The sequence below is a fragment of the Pterocles gutturalis genome, unplaced genomic scaffold (genome assembly GCF_000699245.1).
Source record: "Pterocles gutturalis isolate BGI_N339 unplaced genomic scaffold, ASM69924v1 scaffold24540, whole genome shotgun sequence".
Classification (NCBI taxonomy): domain Eukaryota; kingdom Metazoa; phylum Chordata; class Aves; order Pterocliformes; family Pteroclidae; genus Pterocles; species Pterocles gutturalis.
In genome coordinates this window covers 3,331-30,187 of record NW_010139044.1, presented here as the reverse complement: position 1 = coordinate 30,187, position 26,857 = coordinate 3,331, and the positions used below count along the sequence as shown (strand labels likewise).

The 26,857-nt window shown below is 46.1% G+C and overlaps 1 protein-coding gene across 1 annotated transcript in view; it reads left to right on the top strand.

The window, feature by feature from the left end:
• Positions 1 to 17,624, top strand: part of NFATC1 (nuclear factor of activated T-cells, cytoplasmic, calcineurin-dependent 1) — a gene marked incomplete at its 3' end in the record, with an annotated part of 40,389 nt that extends 22,765 nt beyond the window's left edge. The window contains exons 3-6 of the mRNA XM_010083238.1: positions 11,628 to 11,830; positions 14,910 to 15,082; positions 17,394 to 17,534; positions 17,581 to 17,624. Of these exons, the coding sequence (XP_010081540.1) occupies positions 11,628 to 11,830; positions 14,910 to 15,082; positions 17,394 to 17,534; positions 17,581 to 17,624 (561 nt within the window). The remainder of the gene's footprint in view (positions 1 to 11,627; positions 11,831 to 14,909; positions 15,083 to 17,393; positions 17,535 to 17,580) is intronic.
• Positions 17,625 to 26,857: the final 9,233 nt, after the last annotated feature.

Genomic DNA, 26,857 nt, shown 5'->3' with positions numbered 1-26,857 from the left:
TTCCCTGTGTGCTTCAGAGCTGGGATGGGGAGCGCTGCTGGGACCTGGGGGGTTGCTGCGGGCTTTGCACGCGGATGAGTTGCTCCTTGCTGCGCCGCTCCTCAAGGGAGGGAAGGTTATTAGTCCCATCTTGGGCACAACGGAGCTGGTTAAGTGTCCATCTCTGGTGACCTAAGACTTTGGCTTGGGACTTGACCAATGCCAGAGCCTGATGTTTGAAGTCAACAGGCTGGTATAAATGCTGTGTTGGTTTGGGTGTCAAAACACAGGTCCTGGTCACCAGTACTCATCATACCTCCTTTTGAAGGAGAAAGTGTTACCCTCAGCGTCCTCCTCAAGTCCCAGCTGTGCACTGGCGTCCTGCTGCACTGACCGTAGCAAAGCGTCACCCATTTGCAGCAGCAGATAAGCTACTCTGGAAAGCTTTTGTTGGCAACATCTGCCATTAGCGTTTGCAGCATTTTATTTGGCCATCTTGCTAGCTTTAAACGGAGCTGTGGTACTAGCTCGTCAGTACGTGGATGAAATTCTAGTGCAACTGCTGTTTCTAGATAAAGTTCCTCAATGTGACAATATTCAGAATGATTGAATATTGTTGAGAAAGTTTATCTAAAAGTCTTTTGTGCTTATTTTATTTACTTGCTGTTGGAGTAAGTACTTACGTACTTACGATGGGCAGAGCTGCTCATGTCACACTTGTTGGTCAGAGTCTGGTCTGTTGCATCAATATTTTTTTTTGGTAAAACAAGTGACATCGAGCAATGTCCTCACTGTCGCTGTCATACAACTCACAGCGTGGAATCCAATCTCTCTGGATTTTTCCCAGTCTGATCAGCCTGTCTTGGAGGTCAAAACCTTGAAGCTGAGCAATAAAATACACCTGAGCAATTTTCATTGCTGCATTAAGATGGTTTCTGTGGAAGGCGTGCTTTCGGATAAAACTGCAGCGTAATTGGAGCTGTAGGACCAGGTGGATCAGAGGTGGCTTGTGGAAGGAGAGCAGGACCAGAAGTGTGTAGAGACCTGGCAAAACACACTGCCCTTCTCTGCTCTGAGACAGGAGTCACGAGTAGCACAGTGATGAGTGACAACACTTTTCGGGGGTTGAAACAACGGAAGCAGGACCTGTCTTGAGGAACATGCACGTGCAGACAGCGCTATCCTGACTCTGGAGACTAAGGGGGTTGATTGATCTGCTTTATTCCCCAAGTAAGGTGGGTGTAAATCTCAGGAGGGTTGGAACCGGAGGTCTTGGGAAGTGCTGTGTTCTCTGTAGTGAAGAAAGGGTTGCGCAGCCACATGGCATGGTTACTGGCTTTTATTTTATAAAGAGGCTGAAACACAATTTGATTAAACATAGAACAGGCTAGAAATACGTGAAAACCTGTTGCAGAATTTGCTCTGCTCTAATCAAGTCGTGTATTTGCGATGAAGTAAAAACTGTCTGGCAGAGCTGGAGGTGGGAACTCGGTCACCCTATTCTTCTTCAGATGCAAAGACATCCTCAGTCTGTGCCTTTATAATATGCCTTGAAATGCTTTCCTTCTTCTAATTCATTTGTACATTAAAAAAAAAAAAAGGGCAGAGCTACTGTGAAATTTGGAAGCCATTGGTACTCCCGTGACTTGCAGAAGAAGCGAGGAGGTTTATTTCAGACGTTCAGGCAGCCTCCCTTCCCTCTCCCTCCTTTCCCCAAACACAGAAAGCAGTCAGGGCTTGACTCATGGGCTGATACAGTAAGTCCCACTCGGGACATACAGCTATATAGCGTGCTAGTGTGCTACGTGCTTTGTCTGCCGCTATCATTGAGTTTTCAGTTCCTTCTCTGTGCTGTGGCCCTTGACTTTGATGTTTAATTAAATAGCAAGACGTCTTATGTAAGAAATTTTTTGTCTCTTTAGAGGAGTTCTTGGCAAATCAGAGAAAATAAGAATTGGAAGTGTATTTATAGTAATTTTCATGGCAACAGAACAGTAAGTCCAATATTCATATTATGAATATGGCTCAATATTTATAGCTCTCCAAATATTTATGGAGATAAAGCCTTTAAACATAGCCCCAGCTTTCTGTCTTCAGCAGCAGTTTAAATAAATGTCATTGGGAGAGGAGTTAAAGTTTAGGGGGAAGGCAACCATTTCTGGTCTCGTACTGTCTCGCTGGTGTCTATGAACCCCAGAAGTATTTTGCCTGGAACTGCGTTGCCCGTGTTCTGTGCGAGCCAGTGTCATCGTGATATGCAGGAAAAGCACCTCAAAAGCGTTGAACCTGAAGCAGATAACCCCTGGGCGTAGCTGGGCACCCCGTTGCCCTCCAGTTTGCAGGGGTGCGAATTCAAAGTCGTGCAGTTACTGCAGCGCTGGCCAGCCACCGAGAAATAATGCGGCATTGAGGGTGTGTGGGATGTGTTGGGTCTGGAGAAGTCGCCGATGGGTATTGGCAGTGGCGCTGTGCCGTGGCTGGGGGGGGCTTCGGTGAGGGCATCATGTCCATCCAGCTTGTGCTGCTGGTGCCTGACCCAAGTGGGAGGATCCCGGGCCAGCCTGTGCTCACCCACACATGGGAGCTTGCTGGATGCCAGCGATGCGTCAGCGGCATGATGCAAGGCAGGATCACAAGTATGAGCTTGCCTGGGGTATCTGCCTAAGAATATGTAATAAATTCCTGTTACAGCGCTCCTGTGATTTTTTTTTAACTTTTACATGACCGTGAGTATGACTGTCCAAACTGGAAGCTGTTGGGGATGCTGAGGGCAAATGGAAGCTGAGTAAATCGAGGGGTTGGGTAGTTTCAAGGAGGGGCACTACTGCATTGGGCTCCCTGCTGGACCCGTGTTTTCCCTCCACAGTTTCCAGAGCCCCTCTTTCTGTTGTCAGCTTGCATTTACTCCAGTGCAATTTGAAAGCCTCCTGTCGAGGAGTCTCCCCGTCCCTGTCCTGCGGGGAGGTTTTGGAAGCTCCTGCGGCTGCACAGTTAGGTGATGCCCACTTAGAGATGGGCTGTGGGTGGTGAAGGGACAGCTAGGACTATGGGAAGGGCATCTCTTCAGGCTCGTGGTGGGAAATGGCACAGGAGGAGTAATGGTTTCCCAGGGAATGAGGTGCTCGGGTCCTACAGGTTGGTTCTGTTAGTAACTCCTTTTCCATGGGCATCCCTCGTGTACGTCTAACACTTTCAGGATGAGTGTAGGAGGTTGGTTTCTAGGTGCATCTATTTTTGAGGAGGAAAATCCTTCCTGGAAACAGGGAGCTGTTTAGACAAAGAGATTTCGTGGCTGTGCTGGGAGCCAGCAGCCACGAAGGCTGTTTTTCCCTGGACAGAGACCGAAACGACTTGTGAGCCAGTGACTGAGTGTACAGCGTCTCTGTTAACGTTAAGATTAATAATTCCTCACAGCCTATTTGCAGCTGGAAGTTTTATATAGGTCTTTATTCATCGTGATGTGAACAGCTGCTCTTTCGCTGCACTGCTAAATTAAAGTCCAAGTGGCAGCGCTAGAAAGTGCCACATAAAACACTCTCCTGCTGCTTTCCACTCGCTCCTTCTCCCGCCCAGCTCTCGCCCTCTGCCCAGCTCAGCCCTGCGGAGGAGCGAGCCGCTTCATTTTTATTTGTGGACCAGCTCTGACTGCATTTGGATCTTAAAATGGAGCTTGAGTGAATCCAAGGAAAATCAGTTTTAGAAAGGAAAAATAAATCTTGAAAGCAGCACAGGAGCCTGTAGGAATTCCTGTTACGTCTTTATTTGAAGTAAGCAAAGGACGAAGGTGTAGTAGCATGTATGTTAAGTCACACAGGGCATAAATTATACTCTTTTTTTTTGGTGAACTGTGTCAGATAAAATTCAGTAGAAGCTATCACAGCCTCAGGTCACCACAGCTCCTAAGGAGGTGTTTTATTTTCTGTTTTGTTTTGGGTTGCTTTCGGTTTTGTTTGGGTATTTTGTTGTTTTGTTTTGGGTTTTTTTTTTTTGGTTGGTTGGTAGTTGGGATTTTTTGGTGTTTTTTTGTTGTTTTTTTTGTTGGGGTTTTTTGGGGGAGGTTTTTTGTTTGTTGGTTGGTTTGGTGGTGGTTTTTTGTGTGTTTTTTTTGTTTTGGTTTGGTTTGGTTTGGTTTTTTTTTTTTTTTAAATTCTGAAGCCCTGGCTTTTCCCAGGCACTTGGGACTAAGCCCTTTGGTTTGGGAGGGGAGGCTGAGCCCCTGCCCTCCCCTGGCTCTGGGCACCTGAGGTGTGTTTTTTTATGCAAGCCTCCCCTAGCAAAGGAATCTGGAGTCCTAACAGGCCAGAATAGGAATAGGAGGGGACTTTGCAATGGGGGACAGTCTTTTTGTGTCTTTTTTTCCCAGAGCCATGGGTTGCTGGCTCCCTGCAGCGGGTCTCTGGGCAGGGTCCCTGCAGTGCATGCCAGGATAGCCGCCTGGGTCTCCTGACCTGGCCCTTGGTGCCTTTGCTTCACATGACAGTCATTGCCCCTAAAAACAACTTTTCCCTCTTCCCATTTAAATGCGTGATGCCAAGGCTTACATCTCCCAGTGCTTCTACCTGGCAGCTGAAAGTAAACTCTTTTTCTTAAGAATAGGATTGATGACCCTATTTTTATGCATGCTTGGTGCTCCCAGCTCAAATCAGTACTCAAAATGTTTGGGTACCTGCTTTGGAGTTTAAACAGTTTGGTTCTTCAGTTTGGTTTTAAGAAATCAGGACACTGAGCACTTCGTGATGTTATTTTCTTGAGGCTGTGTATTAGGTATGTTTTTAAAACATGACAATTTCATTTTATCATTCATCCTGTGCGATTGCTGTAACAAAAGACCTACTGCTTGAGAAAGTCAGCAAAAAAGCTATTTCGAAGCTATACTTCAAAAATTCCACTTTTTTATAGATTTTATCCTGTTTGACCTTTTTGAAAGCAGTGGAATTACATTCCAAAATGTTGATGGGAAGAAAGGGGAGAGAAGCCCGCTTTCTGCAGACTGGGTGTTCAGTCTCCCTGGTGATTCTCTCCAGACTGACTCAGGGTGTTCCGTGAGCAGTTCTAGAGGTGCAGGTGGGACAGACGGTCCTGGCCGGCGTTGCTGAGCACGAGCACTGCAGGACCTGCTGCAGGCAGCGTCGCTAGCAGTTATGTGGGAGGGTAAGAAAATGCAGATATTCTGACTATTTTTAGAGGCATAAATGGGTGTATTTACTTGTTGTCCTTATTATCTACCAAAGGTACAGAGAGCAAGCGCGCACGTTTGTAGGTGCACCACTGATGGGGTGTTACCTGTGGATTTTTTTGGCACATGGGTATTATTAAGGATGCAGCCCCTAGTAGCCTGGAGAGCCTGAAGCACAGGCTGCTGACTACTTTAGAGGGTCTCTGGTTGTTGCCCTGCTTTGTGGGAGCTCTGCTCTGGATGCATTGCGATGGGCTCAGCCCTAAATCAGCCGCTGCAGTCGTTGAACACATTTACACAGCACCTGGAGGAATGCACCGCTGTAGGGTTTTTGCAGTCTTTTCCTGGAATTCCCAGTAAAACACGTAAAAGCTGTTGTGAAGTGTGGCTGCCTTTTTTCTTGACAGCGTGAGTGGGTGCAGAGGGTGTACCTGGCTGGCGTGTCCTGTCAGAACAGGACCGTTCTTTCGGTGGCCTCCAGGAGCCTCTCCAGGCACAGAGGGCTCCTTGTTACAACAGGTAGCTTTCTGAGCATTTCAACAGATGTCTCAGCATGCCAAAAGCATCAAGCACTTGGAAGGGAGCATGCCAAATATTTCAGCCACGTTTCTTAAAATAAATGTCGTGGCTTAAATAATAGAAGTTTTCCTCACAGACTCTAGAATAACCACCGATGCTGAAATAGCTTCTGAGTTATTGGATGTGACATTTGCAAAAGTTCCTCTAAATTTGATAACTATAGCGAGGTTTGCCTTTTTTTTTTTTTTTTCCTGAATGCGCATGTTAAAAGCACCTCAGCCCCATCTGCTCATGGTTTTTCAAGTCTGGTTAATTCTGATTGCCAGATTTCACAGATACGCACCAGGCGCATGGTTGCAATCCAGGCAGGATGGGTACGCTACGCTCCTGTGATAAACCTCAGGCTATCCCCGGCGTAGGACTGAATCAGATAGCGCCTTGCATCCGGGTGGTGGCTGCGAGGGGTGAAGCAGCGCTGTTTGTCTCGCACTTTGCTGGCTGCTGGAGGAGGACGGCTGGGTGTTCAGTGCTGCGGTGCCTGGACGGGCAAAACCGTCCTGCCCCGCCGCACGGTGCACGGTGCGTCTGCGCAGGGCAGGGCTGGGAGTTGCTCTGGCATCCTGCGCCAGGATGAGCGGCAATCGCTGGTGGGAATTGAGACGTGTTAGAGGGAGAGGGCATTGTGAAAGCGATGACAGGGAGGTGCAGGAATCCCAGGGAAAGCTTGGTGCGGTGGAGCCGTCACCCAGCCGGTGCAGCCTTTCCCTTGCTCTTGCGTAAGATGATGTAAGGTGGCAAAGAGCTTAGCTCTGATCCATCCTGTTCTGGTGTTAATTACTAGTGACTGCATCGCTTTGGACAGAATCAGAGGAGTGTAAAAAGGGCCCACAATTACGTCTGATTTTGATCTTAGCAGCTTCAGACAATGCAAATGCCAATATAGTTTGAGACCGGTTCAAATACGTTTAACAGTGTTGCTCAAAAAGGAAAAGAGCAGTCAGTGGTTGCTCAGAACAAGAGAATATGATCTGCTTTCATTTCAAAACCAAAACCACTGGCCACAGAGGTCTTATCTGCACACTTAAGTGTTGCCTGCATTTTTCCTTTGTACTAAACCAGGCAAAAGAGAAGCAACGTTTCTTCCCTTTCCAAGAGTATGTGCAATCAGCCCACTAATCTCTCAAGCAAACCATTCAAATTCCAGACAGCGACAGGGAATGGCACAAGGATGCCTCTGCTGTATTTGTTTGTTGTGGGACATGAGGTTAGCTGAGCATTTTTGCTGAGTGTATATCGATAACTGCAGGTAGTGTGCTTTAAGTCACACTAGGCTCAGTGGTTACATAATTAAATTTATCTTGGCTGTTAGCTAATTGATACGCTGTGGTTAATGTTTGTGTTTTCATTTTGCACCGGATAAAATATATTTTATAGATTAATATGAGTATAATTCATTAACAGCCTGCTTTTGCCTTGATTCCTACCTCTTTCTGGGACTAATTGTTCAAACTCTGTGAACGTGGGCATCCCAAGGACCTCAATGGGAATATTCTCCATTGGAAATGCTAATGACATCAAGGCACACTTGATCATTTTCCCTTCTAGATACTATCGATGTATGATGGGATGATTACTACTTGTCTTCCTATTAATATAGATTTTTGAGAGTCTTGCAGGATGAGGCTTTGGGCTACCTGGGCTAGTAGCAGGTGTCCCTGCCCACGGCAGGGGTTGGAACTGGATGGGCTCTAAGGTACTTTCCAACCCAAACCATTCTGTGATTCTATAAGGAGAACTTGTTCCAGAACATTGTGCATGTGATCCTTATTTGCAATAAACCCTTTTTACACTTTCACAGCAGGGGAAAGTAGAGCTCTTTCCACTTGGATCTATGTATTGCCCAGCAAAGCACGCTTGGTAGGAAAGGCACATCCTTTATTGTGAATGCTGTACCCAGAGCAGCCTTTGTCACCCGTACTCAGCTGCTGAGTTATTAAGGGAAGAGCTTCGGACACTGTTACACAGAGAAAAGATAAAAATAGAGCGTCTGACGCATGCATCCCATGTCGCACGCCAGGAAACAGAATCATTATACCAGCGAGTACAGTATTCCAGAGCATGCGTGGAAAATATGCATAGATGTGGATGCGCGAGATCTTTCCTAACCAAGAAAAATACTCAGTCCCCCTTCTCCCTCTTCCCTTTTTACGTCTGACTTGTTCAATATTCCCTTTACCTGTTGACCAGGCAGCCCGGAGTACTGTGGCTCTGCTTTTACTGCCATGTGACAGTAGTGACGCTCTCCTGTATTTTGAAGGAGCCGCAGAATATTCTCGCTGCGCCCAGCTGAGAGTTAAGCAAAATCTTGCCCGTTCTCCCGACATCTGCAACATGTCAAAAACTCTCAGAGCTCAGCGCTGTCTGCCACAGAAGCTGTGTGCTGGGTGCATAATCTAAAATTAGTCACCCACAGTATGTGCCTCTGTAAATGTTAATCCTTGTATCGTTTTTCTTTTATTGCTCCTGTTGGCATCCATGATTATGTGACATAATATAAAAGTAAATAATGTGATGCAATGGGTAAAACTCGGAGGGAAATACCGGAGATGGGATGCCTCCTACTGCAGAATATGAAATAGAACCTGCAGTGAAGGGAGAGTGAGGATTTTGCCTTTTTTGAGGGCAGCAAAATCAACCGTATAGTGACTACCTTAGTCTTTCTGGATGTTTTTGACATTTCCCAGCTCTTGAAAACTCACGTTTGTTCAGCACTGTAGACCCTACTTGTCTTCCAGTGTAGAAGTCACTGAGAGGGAGTAAGTTACTAACTGTGGGTAATGATTCCAAAGCAAAGCCCAGCAGGGCTCTACAACAGGGCCTTTAAAAAAAACAAACATAAATTTAGTTTAGCGATCACAAGCCTTAAAAAAACAAAAATGCAAAGCGTGCATCTGAGAGCTTATTATTTTCCAGCACGTGAAACCTTCTCGGAGGAGAGCAGGTACACCAAGCTGAGGACTGAGGGTGTTCAGTTGCCTCCTGGTAGGAAACCTGTGGGAAAAGCACAAGCTGAGACTCAGCAGTAGGTCACAAGACAGGGCAGCAGCCGAGCACAGATTTAAAGATAAAGCTTGAAATAGCGGAACCCAATGCAAGACCAGCATTTGGTGACCCCTTTGCCCAGATTCAGTAAAACATATGGGTGCCTCGGAGTGTGATTTTGCTTTTGCTGAATTGAGGTTAGAGTTACTCGCTAGTCTATTTTTACCTTTTAAATGGCCTTGTAATTCAATATGTGTTTGTTTTAATTTTACACTCTCCATAAAAAGCAGCATCCATGACGAGCTGGAGAAGTGGCCACGGGTAATGCACAGAAATTTAATCGGCTGGTCTGTCACACTGTCTTACTTTCCTCCTCTGCAAACCTGCGTGCCGCTCGTGATCAGAAATACACCACGATACCCTGCGTCTCCTCCGTCACCTCGGCTTTGCTGCCGTGGCTCTGGAGATGCCGAGACGGGGTGAGATCAGCCCAGGCTGAATCCAGGTCACTCTGGCAGCCCTGCTCGCTTGTGCGGGTGGCAGCAAGGGGGGACACGGTGGTGGTGAGTAGGACGGTGCATTCCCTGGGGCTGCCAGCTGTGCCCGGAGCACGCCTGCAATTGCCCACCGGCAGGTCAGGCTACATCTCCGCCGGTGGGGGTTAAAGCCGGCAAACCCTCCTTTTGCAGTGTAGCGTTCGTGTTGGTGTCAGGGGTTGTAGGAGGTGTTCCGTGCGGGGCTGAACCGAGACGTGCAGCCCAAAGCACCCCACAGAAGGCAGTGCACAGGCTTGGCTCTGCTTGTCTCTCTCCATCATTTTGCCGATACCACAGATTTTCAAACTGCCCCTAGCGTGTTTTCAGTTTGACAACGCTGATACAGAAACCCCCGCGTATCGTATCGCAACCCCCTGGCTCTGAGCTGCCTTCACCTTGTGTCTCAGCAATGCGGAGCTGATAAAACACTGGAGTGCTGGAAATGAGCCTCCTCCTCCTGTCCCGACGTCTTCTCTGCATCCATGTGCTTCGGGTAAGGATATAAAAATCGCTGCAATCCAACAAATGAAAGCACTTCAGTTTTCCTCTTGCCTCTTCTGACCAAGGCGTGGGATGAAAACGCTGTGATGTGATAGAAGATGTGTTTAGGCACAATGTCCTTCCTTGCTCACGCGTTGGTCACCGTGGTTCCTGAAGCGTTGCCGTTATCCATTCCTGTTGCCATCAGTGCGTTTGATAACAGTGGGGAGGTTTTGTGCCTGTGTTTGCACTCACCAGAATTTTTCGGGGCTCAAAGGAGCAAAACTTACTCAAGATCTTTGTTCTTAACAGCATTCCCACTGTCAGATGGCAAGATCCCTGGAGAGATAGGTCTTATGTTACTATGAAGCCACAAATGGCTTTTTAAGATTTAGGGAGAGTGAAAGCAAGCAGAACACAAATATCAACAACGTTTGATATGGTTTTAACCCCTTGCTTCCAGCTTTATTTAGCTTTGGACTTGCATGCGCCATAAATTAAAAATGTTCCTCCTCATAAGTCATGATTGTTCAGCCTGGAGAGCAGAAAGCTCTGGGGAGATCTAACAGCAGCCTTCCAGTACCTAAAGGGGCTACAGGAGAGATGGGGAGGCACTCTTTATTACAGGGTGTAGTGATAGGACAAGGGGTAATGGGTATAAGCTGAAAGAGGGGAGATTGAGATGAGATCTGAGGAAGAAATGTTTTCCTGTGTGGGTGGTGAGGCGCTCGCCCAGGTTGCCCAGAGAAGCTGTGGATGCCCCATCCCTGGAGGGGTTCAAGGCCAGGCTGGATGAGGCTTTGGGCAACCTGGGCTAGTGGGAGGTGTCCCTGCCCATGGCAGGGGGTGGGACTAGATGATCTCTAAGGCCCCTTCCAACCCAAACCGTTCTGTGATTCTGTGATTAGCAGTCTAATTTTGACCTATCAGATTTAGTGATGGTGCAGTGATGGTGGATAACTCATGCCCAAACCCACCTGAACCATTCGCAGAGGAAATGAAACCTACAACAAAGTGAGGAGGTTTGCTCTTTGATGGCACATCTCCTTGGACGGCCCACCTTGCCCATGCTCCTCCCTCCTGTGGTTGCCGCATCCTCCCTTCCCTTGGGATGGGGCTTTGCTGTTAACTACTGCTAGATAACTGTTTTTGTGAGACTCATTTCCCAGCGTTGGACAGCAGTGTTGAGGTTGGAGCTGGGTCTCCTTTGCACCAGCGTGAACCCAGAGTAGCTTCTTCAGGAGCTGGTTGGGATGGGGTCAGACTCTGCTCCTGCTCCGTCCCCAGCCCGTGGCAGAAATAATCCCTGTTGTCATCAGAGCAGTCACTGCGACATGGACAAGGTTCAAGTCAGTCTCGGTAGCTTCAATGAGATTTTTGTGTGATTATAACAAGAATTTGACAGGCATGGTGAGCTACTAGTCATATATACGTGATCTGTCTCCAGGCTTTCCCAGGAGGTATGTACCAGCATAAAAACCAGTTAATGAGGGGACATGTCCTGAGCAGCAGCCTGCTGCTGCACAAGGGGTGACCGGGGAAGCTCAGAGATGAATGAGCCATGGCCTTTCCACTTGCAAACTCCGTTGGTTTTGCCACCCTCAGTACCGGGAGGGAACATTGACTTCATTGCAGTTTTTTGTTGAACGCCAGAATTTTAAACCTCACCCCATCTAAAGTGCCTCGGGTCCTTGAGGATAATGAGACATTTTCTGAGTGCACCTTTTTATTGTACCAATATTATGTTACAGGAAAAATAGGAGGGGGGAACTTAACACATAGCACCTGTCACAAGTTCTCTCCTTGAATTAGGCTCTCCTGCTTATAAAAATTTAATTGATTCCTCGCAGTTTATGTGCGTGGTGCTCAGTGGGCGTTTTCTGTTCTCTTGCCAGCTCCATGGTTACTTAGAAAGCGAGCCGCTCACACTACAGCTGTTCATTGGGACTGCAGATGACCGCCTGCTGCGACCCCATGCTTTCTACCAGGTTCATCGAATCACCGGGAAGACCGTTTCCACCACCAGCCACGAAACAATACTTTCCAACACCAAAGTCCTGGAAATTCCACTTCTTCCAGAGAACAACATGAGAGCAATGTAAGGCTCAGGCACCCTGGCTTCTCGCAGTTTCCTCTTGGTCGTCCCACTTGATTTCTTATGTGTGGTTTTGGGTTTTTTGTTTTGGTTTGGTTTTGTACACAGTTTTCCTTTTTCTCTCTTTTTTTTTTTTTTAAGTTCTCTTTGTAATGGTAGGTTTTCACAACTCTGCTGGGAAAAATTACCCCTAATAAGCTTAACAACAAAATGAACTTCACAAATATTTATGCCAACTGATTGCTTTCATTCTAGAGTTTCAGCCAATGTGCTTATTTGCCATTTAAAATAAGTGTCTCAGTTACCACGCTGTAAATATCTCCTACCTCAGCTCCTGCATTTAGTTTCTAAATATGACACCTCTTGCTCCTATACGCACTAGCGCAAGGAACAGGGCCTATTAAAATTTATCTTTGGATGTCAAAGGAAACTCTTAGAGAGCATTTCCAAGTACCCTAGTGGTATTTTGAGACAAATAAAACCACTCTATTTCTTATGTAATAAAAATCAGCATTTTCAGTGGCATTTGTTTAGAAGCAAAGCTTCTGAAACTAAGAAGAGGAGTAAAGGTGATCCACCTTACACACAGGAGTTATTGAAATGGGGGAAGTTGAGTCCTCTGCAGAAAAGCAGGCATGGATATCTAAGGATCTCTGCATTAGTAGGAGTCTGAGTGATGATTAAGCGCCCCGTAGGTCCGTTATTTGTTATAGGATTATGTAGAAAGGGTCAGCTGTCTCTCTGTATATGTGATGTACGTGAGACCCTCCACATTATTGAATCCCATCCTCTCTGCCCACCTCGTTCAAGTGATCCTAGCCCTCATCTGAAGTGTCTGCCTTGGGAGGAATTTGTGTGTGCTCGCGTGCGTGTACATCTCACAGCGTGTGTATAAATGTGAATATATTCATATTTAAATGCTGATGCTTGCACCTTTGTGTGTGTTTATAGGGAGACAGAAAGATAAGCAGGTAGGCAGACAGAAAGCAAGCAAGAAATCCTGACCCCACCAAACCAAATACCACGGGAAAATCCCAGGATGCTCACTAAAATCCCAGTTTCACTCCATGTTATTTATCCAGTTTTCCGTGCCCTAATGACACCTGAAGACCTTCTGCACGTCGTGGTTATTAGAAGCTGGTTTGCAGCGTCATGTACAACATGCCCCGGAGTGCCTCATGTAAACAGAAGAGCTAGAATGTGTTCAGCTGCATTGCCAGCTGGGCTGAGGGTGATCACTCAAGACCTGAGGTCCTCTGTCAGAGCATTGTGTTGAAAGTCCTGACAAGCCTGCAAAATTATCGGCCCCATTTGCTGTCGTCGGAAGCTGGCATGACTCCACTGAGGTTATTGAAATTTCACCAGTTTGTACCCACACAGTGTTTATTTGTCCCTTCATTTATCAGTTTTGACTAACATTTTTTGGCCATCTGGGAGCATTATTACTGTTTCAGTCATCTTTCTCCCTCGAGCAGAGGTAGTTCTGCAGTTGGGGAGCCAAGCAGAATGTTTTTGTGACGTGTGTGCCGGATCCTAGTAGAGCTCTCAAGAACCACAAACAATGCTTTGGCATATATGCGCCTTACACGACGGTAGTCTAAAACCTCGTGGAGCCCTAACAATGAATTGAGATTTGGAGCCAAGGATTTCTCTCATACATACGTTGTGTGTACAGGCCTTGATGGAGTGAAACACTGAAGCTCGTCGGCACGTTTAAGCTTTTGCACATTCAGCTACTCCTGTAGACTTCAGATTTTAGTGTCCATGACTTCACAAGCCTGAATTTAAATGCTTTTTCTCCTCTGAACTTTATTGGCTCTGAAGTAATTGTTATTTACTTTACAAGCGTTGCTATAGGAGAGACAATATTGAGAAGCACGCTGTTTCTTCCATATCTTAAGGATCTTTGCACAGAATTTTGACATGGGTACAAATATTTTGTAATTCTTATGGCTTCACCTGCTAATGTGCATTGTTGAGAAGCTTTAATACTTTCATTAGTTTCTTTGATCATGTCAGTAAGGGCCTTTTTGTTATTCTGAAATTCATACTTTAGAAAAGATGTAGATCAAAACTGTGCTGCCACAGTTCTCGTTTGCAGTTCGCTGCAGAACAGAGCTTCAGATTTCTGGAGCGGGAATGAAACTCTTTGAATGCAAAATAGAATTAAACTATGCGTATTCAGTGTAATAAAATGCATGCCAGAGACCAGTAGCCAGAAGAAATTGCCGTGTAGTCCTTGTAGTTGTGGCCAAAGCAGAGGTATTTTTGCCGTGGGTTTTTGAGAGCGTATGTTTGTGTGTCTTTTGTTCTGGGAACTTCCTCTATTGAAATTTGCTTTGACAAAAATCCTGACTTGTAAGCTCATTCAGGAGAAAACTAAAACTAAAAAAAAAAAAAGAGAGGTCAGAAATAGTATAGTTCCATCTGACAAAAAGCACATTTTTCCCTAATGTGGAGGGCGCTCTCTGAGTTCAGGCTTTTTCATGCAGAGCTTCGGCTCAACACTTGGCTTGGGAATATTTCCAACTCGTTCAAATGCAAACACATTGACAGTGGAACTGACCTCAGGGAGAGCTGTGCTCATTAATAAGCATTTTCAGGACTTTGCCCTAGAATAAATATCATACTAGATTTTTCTCCAAATTAGCAGTAACAAGTGAAATCATAAGTCACCTTGCCTTCTGGGTCGGTAACACTGTGTGCACTACCGTCTTTTCCCATGGACTTTTCTAGTCTCGCTATCTCTTTGGGCTTTGGTTAATCTGTAAGCACCGTCCTTACAGGATGTTTTGGAGAGGAAGGATCTTTTAGATTTTCTTCCTCTGGCAACTGAAGTAACATCCTAAATTTGTGTGCTCAACAGCAACTACTACCTGTTCCTACAAAGAGCCCCAACCTAGCGACTTGTAGGTGCAAGTGCTACACTTAGCAGCCTGCTGTGTTCAGCCTGGTCATTGGGTTGTGCCTGACTCAGGTTTTTAGGAAGGATGTACAGGAGAGAGGGAAGATATTGCACACTCCTGTCTTCTGGAAGTGTGCTTGAAGTGAATTGAATCGCTCTGTGTTTCCTTTTGGATAGCATCGACTGTGCTGGGATATTGAAGCTCCGAAACTCTGACATTGAGCTGCGCAAAGGAGAGACGGACATCGGTCGGAAGAACACGCGTGTGCGGCTGGTCTTCAGGGTTCATATCCCACAGGCCAATGGCAGGACTCTCTCCTTGCAAGTAGCCTCCAACCCTATCGAGTGCTGTAAGTAGCAGCTAACATCCTTCTCCTGCAGGATATTGTACCACCCACACGGAGTCTTTGTCCACTGACATGCTGTACATTGTTTTTGCTTTACCTGTCTCGTTGGTGAACCTTCGTCTGCTTTCCAGAAGCGCATGGTTTATACTGAAGACAAAATACCCATGTTTTAGAAAAAAATATGTAGCTTTGCGCATTGATTTCTGTACGAAAGAATGCACTTCAAATAAAAGTAGTGTGCACTTAAGCTAATAGGAGGCCTGGGAGTGACAAGGCTTTTTTTTTTTTTTTTTTTTTGATGACTCCCTATCATACAGGTAACTGCTGTAGGAGTTTTGGAAAACAGCTATCATGTCCTATTTCACTCTCTGCCTCTCCATCATAAAGCAAAAACCAGCAAACAAAACCCCAGCCCCTTTGATGCAGAGCTAGCAGCGTACTAGTGCTGACAAGCTGCCTGCGGCTTCAGAAAACCTCCAGAAACCAGGTTTCCGCGCTGGGGTCCCTTTGATTGAACAAACTGCTTTTTATCAGATACACTGGGGCACCCTCCAAAGACATCCGTATCGTTCTTGCTTCGTAAGCCTTGTCAGCCTCCCACACGCAAACTAGAACCTGTGTGCTTTGTGTGCCTTTAACACTCCAGCACAAGTGGTGGAAATTGAGTCCAGTCTAACTCCCATGGCTGATTTGGTCGGCTGGATGAACCGAGACAGTTTTTTAAGGTTTTGTTGGATGCCACAAAGCGGATCTTTCTGATGCTGATAGGGTAGGGAGTAACTTAGTGTCCAGCAGGTATGTGGGGGTGAGCTTTGGGGGTGGGGAGCAGAGGGAGTGGGGAGAAGGCTCGAGCATCCCTAGCCTGATGCATGCTGGAGGGTTGTGTCCACGCTTGTCCCTGCGTCGTTGCCAGGCTGCAATCTCACACAGCATGTCTGGCAGGTCCTGGAGCATGTCAGCATTTGGTCTTTGGAGGCATGGTGCTTTTTCAGGGATTGCTAACAGAGAGGCTTCAGGAAGGACTGTCTCTGCATTCCTCTTGCAAAAGCAGTGGCATTGGTGACAGACGTCTCAACCAGTGACAGTACTCCATCCTTTCACCCAGGGTAGCACTGCTGCCGCTTTGGTAGTCCGAGTCTGCAAGAGAGGCAGAAGTTGTAGGAAAGGGTGGTGCCGTTACAGCAGCACCCATTCACAGTCAGTCATTTAAATAAACAAGTGAGCGTTGGCAGTGGAAGGGGAGTTACACTGAGATCCGCCTGTGTTATTGTGAGGAACAGCAGAGCCTCCTCACCTATGGCAGGTACACTGGCATAAAGCCCCCTGTTCTGCCGAGGATGTGTGTGAGATGAACAGTTTCCCCTTTGTTTCTTATTCAAGGGCAAGTTCTGGGCTAACAGGAAAAGCAAAAAAATGTGGGGAGTCATGGTTTCATCCTGCTCCTGGGGAAGCTGGTGAGAGCTGTTCAGTTGCTGTCTAGCACGATAAGGCACAATTTAAGTACATCTTGAACTGCTCTGTACAAAAGTGCCAAGCTCGGGGAGCCGCTAAATATGAAGCCGTTTGGATCTGTACCAGTGAAGTGCAGTTTTGAGGGTTGTGTAAAGAGCAAAAGCGTGGTACGTGCTTCCTGAAAGAAGTGGAAAACAGGAGAAAAAATAAGTGCTGGTGTTATTTCCAGTGCAGAATGTGGAATAAGCTGGTGCCAAAAACTTGATGCATCTCTTAGTACATGTGACAGCAGGAGGAACCGTGTAATCTGGATAAAATGTCACGTCATCACTTGAAGCACAGCCATCCTTGCTCCGTGTCCCAGTTGGGGGGGATAAAATATGTGCCACGAAAACACCAGATTCTGTTTGAATGGATCCACGTGTGCTTTGGCACTCAGGTGCTGGTGGAAATACGCTCTCTGAACTGTGAACTTCTGCTGGATCGCAAGGCCCGTGGCTGCTGCGGCTGCAAGAGAGTTTGCAGAGTTGACAGTACAGTCTTTGGTGACTGAAACACATTTTGGACGTGGATGGTCATCTTGTCGTGTAAACACACAAGATAGATAACATAAGAGAAAATTATTTTAAATAAATGAATTTCAATAAAAATATACTTTTTGATGTAGTGCGGATCCAGCTGAGTTTTAAAGCAGCTTGTTCTTTGTCAGCCTTTTGAGTCTGTGCTGCTATGTTTGATAACCCTATTTATGGTCAAGGCATAAGCATTAAGTTACTTACTAATGCAGTATTTGCTTATTTTTGTGTGTGTGTTTGTGGTTGCTTTTTTTTTTTTTTTTAAAATCTTCCTTATAACTCTCCAGCTCAGAGATCTGCCCAAGAACTGCCTCTGGTGGAGAAGCAAAGTACTGACAGCTTTCCTGTTACTGGAGGGAAAAAAATGGTACTGACTGGCCATAACTTTCTGCAAGACTCCAAAGTCATCTTTGTGGAGAAAGCACCAGGTATGTCTTTTCAGTCTAGACTCTGGTCTGCCTTTTTTTTGTCCCCTGCCTGTTTTAAAATCTCAGCCAAATGATGAAAGCATAAATAGAGTAACAACATTTTCTTCTGCATGCGATGTGTTTTCCATATCACTGGTCAAAGCTGTGAAAGTGATCTGAGCCATGCCTGATGCTAAGGTTTCACGCTGTGGCAGGTGTAGTTACAGGTAGACAATAGCCACGTTGAAAGCCGAAGTTGGGCATTTGTTTTTGTAGCAAACCACGGCTGGACTGGGTGGGACCTGTTAAAGTTTTTCGAAACCTCCAGTAGCATGTCCCCATAAACCTGCAAGGTGGTGCATCCCATTAAACCTCTCTGTAATTTGTGGAAAGGGGAGTGGTGTTGCCGGTGATGTGTATGTGCATGTGTGTGGCAGTGGGGACCGGTGGCATTTTTCAGTCCGCTGACCGAGGAGGACTTGCAGCGCACACACGTTCATTCAAAAGAGATATTTCTTGAGGGCTGGAGAGGGACTGCCGCCCATTCCCCCCTCGCACGGCGCTGCTGCTGCAGCGTGCATCGGTGGTGGGATGGAGAAGGGTCCTTGGGCAGGCTGAACAGGGCCAGCGGCGCGGGATGGGAGCTGGGGCTGGAACAGATGGTGTCTGCAGCAGCGGTGGGTCGCAGGGTGACAGTGCCTAGCACGCATGAATGCCCCCGTGGGAAAAGGCGGTGGGAGCGGAGCTGTGAGTCAAAGTCAGGCTCTGAAATGAGATCGTGGAGGGTAGATTTGAGTCTTGTTTTGGAAAGGGTTTCCGTGGCGCTGGCACAAGCTACGGATTCCTCAGCTGCTGGCTGAAACCCCCCTTGAACTTTAAACCTTCTTGGGCGCTCCTCAGGCTGCCAGTCCTGGCTTTGAGGCTGCACCCGTTTAACCCTCCGTGTCCCCGAGGTTCCTGGCTGCCTGCTGCCACTGGTGCTGCAGGAACCTGGGCCACGGGAAGGGATGGCGGGGTGAGCAGGGGTCTCTGGAGGCAACGACGCCATCGTCTTTGGGCTCGGGGGAAGAACAGAAGACCTCCCTGAAGTTCTGCAGTGGAGTGCTGGGTTGGTGAGGTTTAAGTCACCAGAAGTGCGCGTGGGGCAGTGGCAATGCCCCGGCTTCTCAGCGAGAGCCAGGAGTGCCGTTCCTGCGACCCCCAAGCGCCGCACTGCCTGCGGTCGGGCTGTGAGATGAGCAGAGCACACTTTTTGTTTCTTAAGAAAGTTAACAAAAAAGGAAAAAAATGTGTATTGCAGTTAAAAAAAACTTGAACTCTTGCTGTTTGTGTAGCATGGAGGGAGGGAAAGAACGTGACTGTCTGCTTTATATTTAAACTCCCATTGCTGCACAGAAGGGGTAGGTGTGACATCTCAGGAGCAAAGTCCTTGATCTGCCTCATGACAGGAAGGAAGGAAGCACATTGAAGGGTGCTTTCCTTCATACCTCTTTTCTCTCCTCTTCCTTTATTGAGTCGGACAAATTTTAAAGTGTCGCATCCCAAAGGATTAGGATGGTGATGCTGCTTGCCCACCAGCAGGCACCACAGTCTGGATTTGGACACCGTCTCACTGAGTATTAAGTACACCAAAAGTAGGATGTGCGCTGCGTAGCCTTAAATTACAAAAATGCAAAACAGGGCCAGCCTTGTACTTCTTAACCAGACAGATACCTCCCTCGAGCAAAAGGGATTTGAGGCTGCACAAAGACAGCACGCAGATAGAAAATAATTTATATAAGCGATGTTTTTGAACGTTGTGAGAGATGAAGGAGTGTACAGCGGCACGCTGGGTGTGCTGATGAGAAAGAAAACGATCAAAAGGCCTTGTCTGTCACCCTGAAAAACTCCCAGGGTAAACTCCTTCGGTGCATGGGTTGGCAGGATTGACCAGTGTCCTGGTTTTGGAAATACAGCCTCTTAGTAGCTCCTGTGAAGAAAGTTAACTCTGTCCCAGCCAAAACCAGGACAACCAGTGCAGGAGTGTCTCCTCTATGTGAAAGCACCACCAGAGATCCCCTGCACTCTTCCCCCCTGGCATCAGGTTGGGACTCCTGATGCTGCAGGAGTCAGTCGATGAGCTGCTATCATTGAGGAGTGATCAAGGTCATTGGGTCAGTATTGAGAGATCTGATCTGAAACCGTCCGGCCTGGTTTAATAGTCTCATGGTAGGTGTGTTGGGGTTTCAGGGCAGGCCTGCCTCGTGGAGGTATGCTGCAGGGGCCAGGCCTTTAACGTCGAGAGCGCTCAGCATCTCCAGGAGCTGCAGTTGTGTCCCTGGGAATGCCACACGAAGAGCAAAGCTGCTGGCTAACGTGGGCTGGGCGATTTCTCAGGTTCCTGTGATGAGCTGTGTGCTGCGAGCTCACACAGCTCGGTGCGCTGGAAACAAACGAGCGCGGTGCATCCTCGGCTTGGTGGCAGACGGCTCCATTTGTGAGCAGTCACTGTATTTAACAAGCATCACCAGCCTTCACTTTTGTAAATCAGCAGGCAGTGTTTCTTTCCCTTTCAGCTCTTGCACGTCTATGAAAGTAGGTCAAGAGAGGGAACACCAGCAGAGTTTCTCTTTCTCTTAGAAAGCTGGTTATGAACTTTTGTGATTAGCTGGAGGCATTCATTAGTTTTGCTGCTGGTACTACTTTCGTTTTTGAATTCAAAATGTTAATCACGTTCCTAGTGGGTTACAGCCAAACACGGCTATTACAGGGTAGCAGATCACAGGAGTCACTGCACTCATAAAGAAAACGTATCTTTTATATAAAATTTAAATATTATACTACGTGAGCTCATGTCTTCAGTCGTCACTGGGGCAGTCCCCAAGCCAGAAGGCAGTCTCCCGGAGCTCGTCTAATTCATGCTAGTCTGCATACTTAATTGGTTAACGCAGAAAGTTTGAGAACAGTTTTTGTTTGCCTTTTTTTTTTTTTTCCTCTTCTGTCTGAATAATTTCTTTAAGTCTGCCTCGTGCATTGTGGTCCGCTGAATGTTTTTCCAAGCATGAGTCCCAAGCTCTCTGTCTTCAGTGCTAGCCCTCAGCTGTTGTAGTCTCTGGAGGAATGGCATTATCCTGGCCTCCTTGCGTGGGGAGTCTGTCTGAGCAGTGACTCATACAAGAGGGAATCCCTGAAGAATGATCAAATCAATCCCTCAGCTGGGGAGGCAGCAGCTCGGTGCTTTCAGCTTAACCCCTTACTGGCTGCCTTTTTAACCAACAAGCGTATGAAACCAAGCAAAATATACTTTGCAGCCCTGCGACTCTGTGTCTCATGGGGAGGAACAAGGCAGCTGAGGGATGAATGCAAGGAGCATTGAAAGGACCATGGGAGGAGTGCTATGAGGACCTCCTCTGAAAGGAGAGGCCCTCACAGTGTGGTCCAGAGTCAGGCAGAACGCACCCCTTTGGATAAATGATGAGTCTGTTCAGAAGTGGACTAAAATTTGCTCAAGCCTTTTACAGTACTATAAAAAAGTCCTCGTATTGAAATGAGTCCTCATTTTATGGGATTTTGGTCAATATTTTATTGCTTGCACATCAGACCATATTTTCCAGTGATGAATGATGGTATAAAATGACAGTCCAAGAAGCCTAGCGGTAATAAAAATATGAATGCTGAAGGTGCTTTGAGACGTTAACTTTTAGTTCCTTAAACTGATGAGTCCCACAATGACATTGCCTCTTACAAATTATGCTGATAATTGTTTTTCTCATCTTCTTTCACTTTCTGTCTCTCTTTGTAGTCATGCTTTTCTCTTCCTGAGTTTCAAAAGGGTCTTGTAAGCCTGCCTGCCGTGGTTGTGGGGTACTAGGTTTAGGACATCCCATACCAATCTGGTTTTCATCAGAATTAATGCTTTCTAAGATAACAAAGTGTGCAGCTTCTTACTGGTAAGGGCCCGTGATATCTGTATGCTGGTATTCGCTGTGGAGGCAAGGTGTGCATTTTAGTTACAAAAGGGGATGAAATCAAGTTGATGGTTGTTAGCTGTGGGAGGAGGTGTTGGGCTAGAGGGGACAAAATGTTTCCTGTCTAACACACACGTCTTCAAGAGCACAGATCGTGATCTGGAATGATAACAAAGAGCACTGATGTATTTACTTATATTTTAAAAACTTTTTATTTAATTTCTAGATTACAAATGTACCAGGCAACAAAAGTCTTGAGGGAAGTGCAGAAAATGCAGAGGTGTTTGAAGAATATGTTTTACGGGCTACATAGCTGTCAGCTACCTTTTTTTGGTAACAACTTCTGCAAGCACTGTGTGTTTGTTTTCAATACTAGTTTTTTGAAGGTAATATGAGTTACTGAACACAAAGCAATACAAAAGCCCAACAGAAATACCAGGCTGCTGGCTGCTAGTATATCAGATTATGGTTAGTGATCTATAAAACTTGAGTGCGGTGGAAAAATCCTAGCTTCTTTTCACTCAGTTCACAAAATGTTTCCTGTAACTGACGAGTCAAAGCTCACTGGTGAGATACAAAGCCAATATCCCAAGCACCAAAGCACAGGGAAGTTACGGGTATGTCTTCCTGGCACACTCCAGGACGTTGTAGAATTGCCCAGGATGTTTTATGATTTAGAAAGAGTCTCACACTAAGATATGAAAAAGTTAATCTATCCCAAAAATTGTTCCTTGCTCAAAAATTCCTCCTTAGTCCTGTAGCTAGAATGGTTTTGGCACTAGACTAGCTCAAGTATTTCTGGACTTCACGGATTTGGCCAAGTCTAGACATACCTAAGAGATCAGGTTAAACTGACTGAAATCTTCATTATTAGCAAGTTGTGATCTATGGGAAGAAATGGGTGTTTGGTGCATTATTATTAATTATCGTTCAGCTGAGTTTCCACTAGTTAAGTGAGAGCTCCAAACCCATTTCTTTGCTTTTGTGCTTAGTGGCCAGAGCTCAAGGCAAGAGTTTTAAAGAGCGAAAAGGCAGAAATGTAACACCCAACTTCACTACAGGATTAGTTTCTCAAATAACACTGACTTTGAAATTCTGAATTTGGACTGTTAATGTTGAGGGCCATTTTGACCTGGTCAGAAGGCTGCTTTTGGGCTTCCTTCTGACAAATGCTCCATCCCTCTCTCATTGGCGGACTTAATAGAGTTCACAATTTGTAACACCCTATCTCTGAGTAACTCCAGGCCAATGTGTATTTCGATGGTTTTGAATGTGTTGTTAATTACTCAGCCTTCAAGTCAACAGTGATCCCAGTGCCTACACACTCTGTAAGCTAAGTGTCCTCAGCTATTGTGCCCAAGGCCTTTGAAACTCTAGTTCCTGAAAGACAGAGAAATAAACAGAACCTACGCAACATTTCCTCCAGGGATTTTTTTTTTTTTCAATTTTTTCAAACAATTGAAGAATTTTTTTTCAGATTTAGCTATTGCTTCAAACTGTTCATTCTGCTGTTGTTTTTATTTTGTTAAATGGATTTTTCTGTCTAAACTGTTCCTCTTCCCTGATGGGAGAGATTTTGCTCTTAGAACATGAAGGTGCTGCTGTGGCGTGGGAATAGTTGTACTAGAGCAGATGAAAGATAGCTGAGTGAAATCACCAGATTTTCTGGTGTATATGGCAAAGGAAATCATGCTTTTCTCTAAGTATTTCAGATGGGAAAACTTCCTCCCGTTAGACGGGTGGTCAGCCTTGGTCAGTTGATTGTTAACACAAAGTAAATGTGATTTGGAAAAGAAGGAAGCTGGATTAATTTAAGTGTCCACTCAAGCATTTCACAAGTTTTTTGTTCCTCTCAAATTTCACTGTCTCTGGCAAAGATTAGAATCAATCAGTTGTTGCTTTCAGGTAAAAATGTCAGTCTGAGAAATTCAGTTTTGTTTCCCCTGAGATACGTGAGCAAAAGTTACCTTGTTGTATGGCAAGTAACTTAAGTGCAGTATTTTAGTTTCAGGAGAACTTATAAAAAGTTCTGGAAAATGATATGTTGACAAAACATTTGAGTGGCATGTGGATGGAAGGGATGAGTTGGGGAAGCATGTGGGCTTTTTGGTTTGACTCAGCTACACTTGGGAGCTCGAGGCTTGGAGTCTGTTTTGACGTGATGTGATGTGATGGGGAGACGGGTGACCCGAGACTTGGCAGAGCTCCATTTAGTAAAAGATCTTACATTCTCAGAGATCTTTCCATTGCTCTTTCCATTGCCAGTAGCAGTCACAGTTTGGGGGCAACTGGCCAAAAAGGGGTCATGTTTCACACTGGTAATCATACTGTAGCTCACATAATAAATAAGCAAGTGGCAAAACTCCCTTTCCCCCTCTAGTCAGATGGACAGATGCTACATAATTTTGTCTTTATCTGTCTGTTTATCCAAGTTCGGGACACACGTTCCAGTTGGCAGTGAGCAGTTGAACACTGGCTCGTGCAGTGAGGTTAAAAATTCTGGAAACTAGATAAACTGGAATCTTCAAAGGCATACGAGTTGGGAGCATAGAGTTCATGTGAAGGTCACTTGAACCTATTTCCTAGAGATGTATTGATAGCTGAAGGGGTTTCTGGCCCCTGCTCAGAAATAGATATCCTTGGGCAAATAGTGTCATCAAATGGTGGAGTCATTTGATGGTGGAAGCCTTTCACGCGCATGCAGGAGCAGTGATGTAGCTTGTAGGAAATGTCAGCACGTTTCAGTTTTTCCTGGCTGTTTAGTCTAGGGAATGGTGAAGACAGAGCAGGACGGCAGCCATACACATGAGATGGTATCAGCGGCAATGAGCCTGATCCGGGGTGTTGCTCTCACGGTGAAGAATGAGATCAATCACAGATACTTACTGTGGACAACAGAGAAATAAGGAATAGCCATGTGGTGTCTAGTTAAAAGTCACTTGTCTGAGTAATCCTGTAAATTTTTAATTATTATAGAAACTGTGACTGAATGCTTGAAGTTTATTCTTTCATGTCTTTGCCAGACTAAGTGGCTTCAAGCATCTGTGTCTGTGCAATCAAAGCTTTGTCTCTGAACTTTTTTAACTAGCACAAGATTTCAGATAGTTTTTACTGTTACTGTTCCAGTAGGGCCCTCTGTCCAAACACACAGGAATTTGCAGCCCTTACCGGAAAGCTGAAAGTCTAATGAAGCAATCTCTGCCTAAAGACAGTAGAGGAAAGGAGTGTGGCGGGGTGACCGTGGCTACGTGGCTAGCTGCCGGTTCCCCACCCAGCCGCTCTCTCACTCCCCCTCCTCAACAGGGCACGTCAGAGAAAATAAGATGAAGAAGCTCATGGGTCAAGATAAAGACAGGGAGATCACTTACCCTTTGCTGTCACAGGCAAAACAGACTCCACTTGGGGAAAATAATTTATTGCCCATTAAAAACGGAGGAGGATAGTGAGAAACAAAGGCACAGCTAAAGACCACCTGTACCCCCTCCTCCCTTCCCAAGCTCAGCTTCACTCCTTCATTCCCAACTTCCAAATCCTCCTCCCAAGTGGCGCAGGGGGATGGCGAATGGGGGCTGAGTTCAGTCCATAACAGCTTCCCTCTGCCGCTCCTTCCTCCCCATGCTGGTTCCCTGCTCCAGTGTGGGTCCCTCCCATGGGAGACAGTCCTTCATGACCTGCTCCAGTGTGAGTCCTCTTCACAAGGTTCAGTCCTTCAGGAACAGACTCCACCAGCCTGGGTCCCCCCACGGGGTAACAGCCTCCTTCACTGGAAAACCTACTTCTGTGTGGGCTTGTCTTCACAGGCCACAGCTCCTGCCAGGAGTATGGGCCCTGCATGGGCTGCAGGTGGGTATCTGTTCTGTTGTGGTTGTCTCCATGGGCTGCAGGGGAACAACCTGCTCCATCATGGTCTTCTTCATGGGCTGCAGGGGAATCTCTGATCAGGCACCTGGAGCACCTCCTCCCCCTCCTTCTTGGTGTCTGCAGAGTTGTCTCTCTGACATATCCTCACGCCTTTCTCTCCTAGCAGCTGTGCAGTGTTTTTTGCCCCTTTTTCAATACGTTGTCAGAGAGGCGCCACCAGCTTTGCTGATCAGCTTTGGCCAGTGGCAGGTCCATCTTGGAGCCAGCTGGGGCTGTCTGTGTCCGACATGGGGGAAGCTTCTGGCATCTTCTCACAGAGGCCACCCTTACAGCCCCACTGCTACCAAAACCTTGCCACGTAAAAGAATACAAGGGGATGCCTCCAAGGTAGTTAGTTTTTGGAGGGATCGTCTACGTCTTTTGTAAAGCACAACTCCTTGTCTCCTATTATTTCCCCGACATCATTAAGAGTTGGTTCATCTCTTGGGTGGGCATTACAGGAAAAGTGAGGAGAGCTGAGGGAAGAGAAACACATTCCTTTTAGGTCTGTTGAGGGAGTAAGATTACACCTTCAAGAGCAATGTGGACGAAAGTACAATGACATTTAAGAGAAGAATAGATAAGACATTTCCAAAGTGTGCCTCATTGCGGGAAAGCTGATGTCAAGGCAGATAATCAGAGGATAGGAGGAGGGACCTCTAAGATTGAGCCTGGCCTTCTTGGACAAGAGAAACGAGGGACCTGAGATGGAAAAAAGAAAAATATGGTTTTACCATAAGGGGATAACTCTGGAAGATGAGAAGTTGTGGCCGTATAGATAAAATGAAGAGTTTGTATCTTAAAAAATAATCAAGAAGGAAGAACTGAAAGCATTTGGATCAAACCTACATCTTAAGCTGAGAAAGAAGTAGGAGTAGTAATAGTACATGTGGTGGTGTTGGCATCAAGCACAGAAACAGCAGAGGAAAAGAATTGTTCATGGAAGGAAAATTTGGAATTTGGTTTAAACTGGCTATGAGGTTTGTTACTCCAATAGTCTCTGTGAAAATAAGAGACAGATTGGGCTGAAGAAGATGGACCAGGAATATTTTACTCAGTTTCAGCTGCAAAGTCACTGGTTCAGCCTACTAGGGGTTCCCAGAGGAAAGTAGAATTGTGAAGACAAGGAGATGACACGAATGTAACCAAAGACAGAGTGAAGTATTGTCATGACTGCTGGTGGGTAGCTCTGCTGGGTGTGCTTGGTTTGATCTGCCTACTCTAGAGAGATTTTGCAGGGATGTCAAGCTGCAGTTTTACTTGGAAGTTAAGTGAAGACCTGGAATTACTGAGAGTTATTAAAGAAAACCCTCAGACCAACGCTAATTTGGATAGGGGGACATTCCAGAGAGGACAAATTGCATAACCAGCTTCCATTCTGCTGAAAATAGGAGCTGGCAGGTAATTCCAATGGTTTTGGCTCAAAATGAAGCCCAATCAGTCAGTTGTCAGCACAGTGCCTCCTTTTAATTACCTGGACTAAAATTACAGTTCATT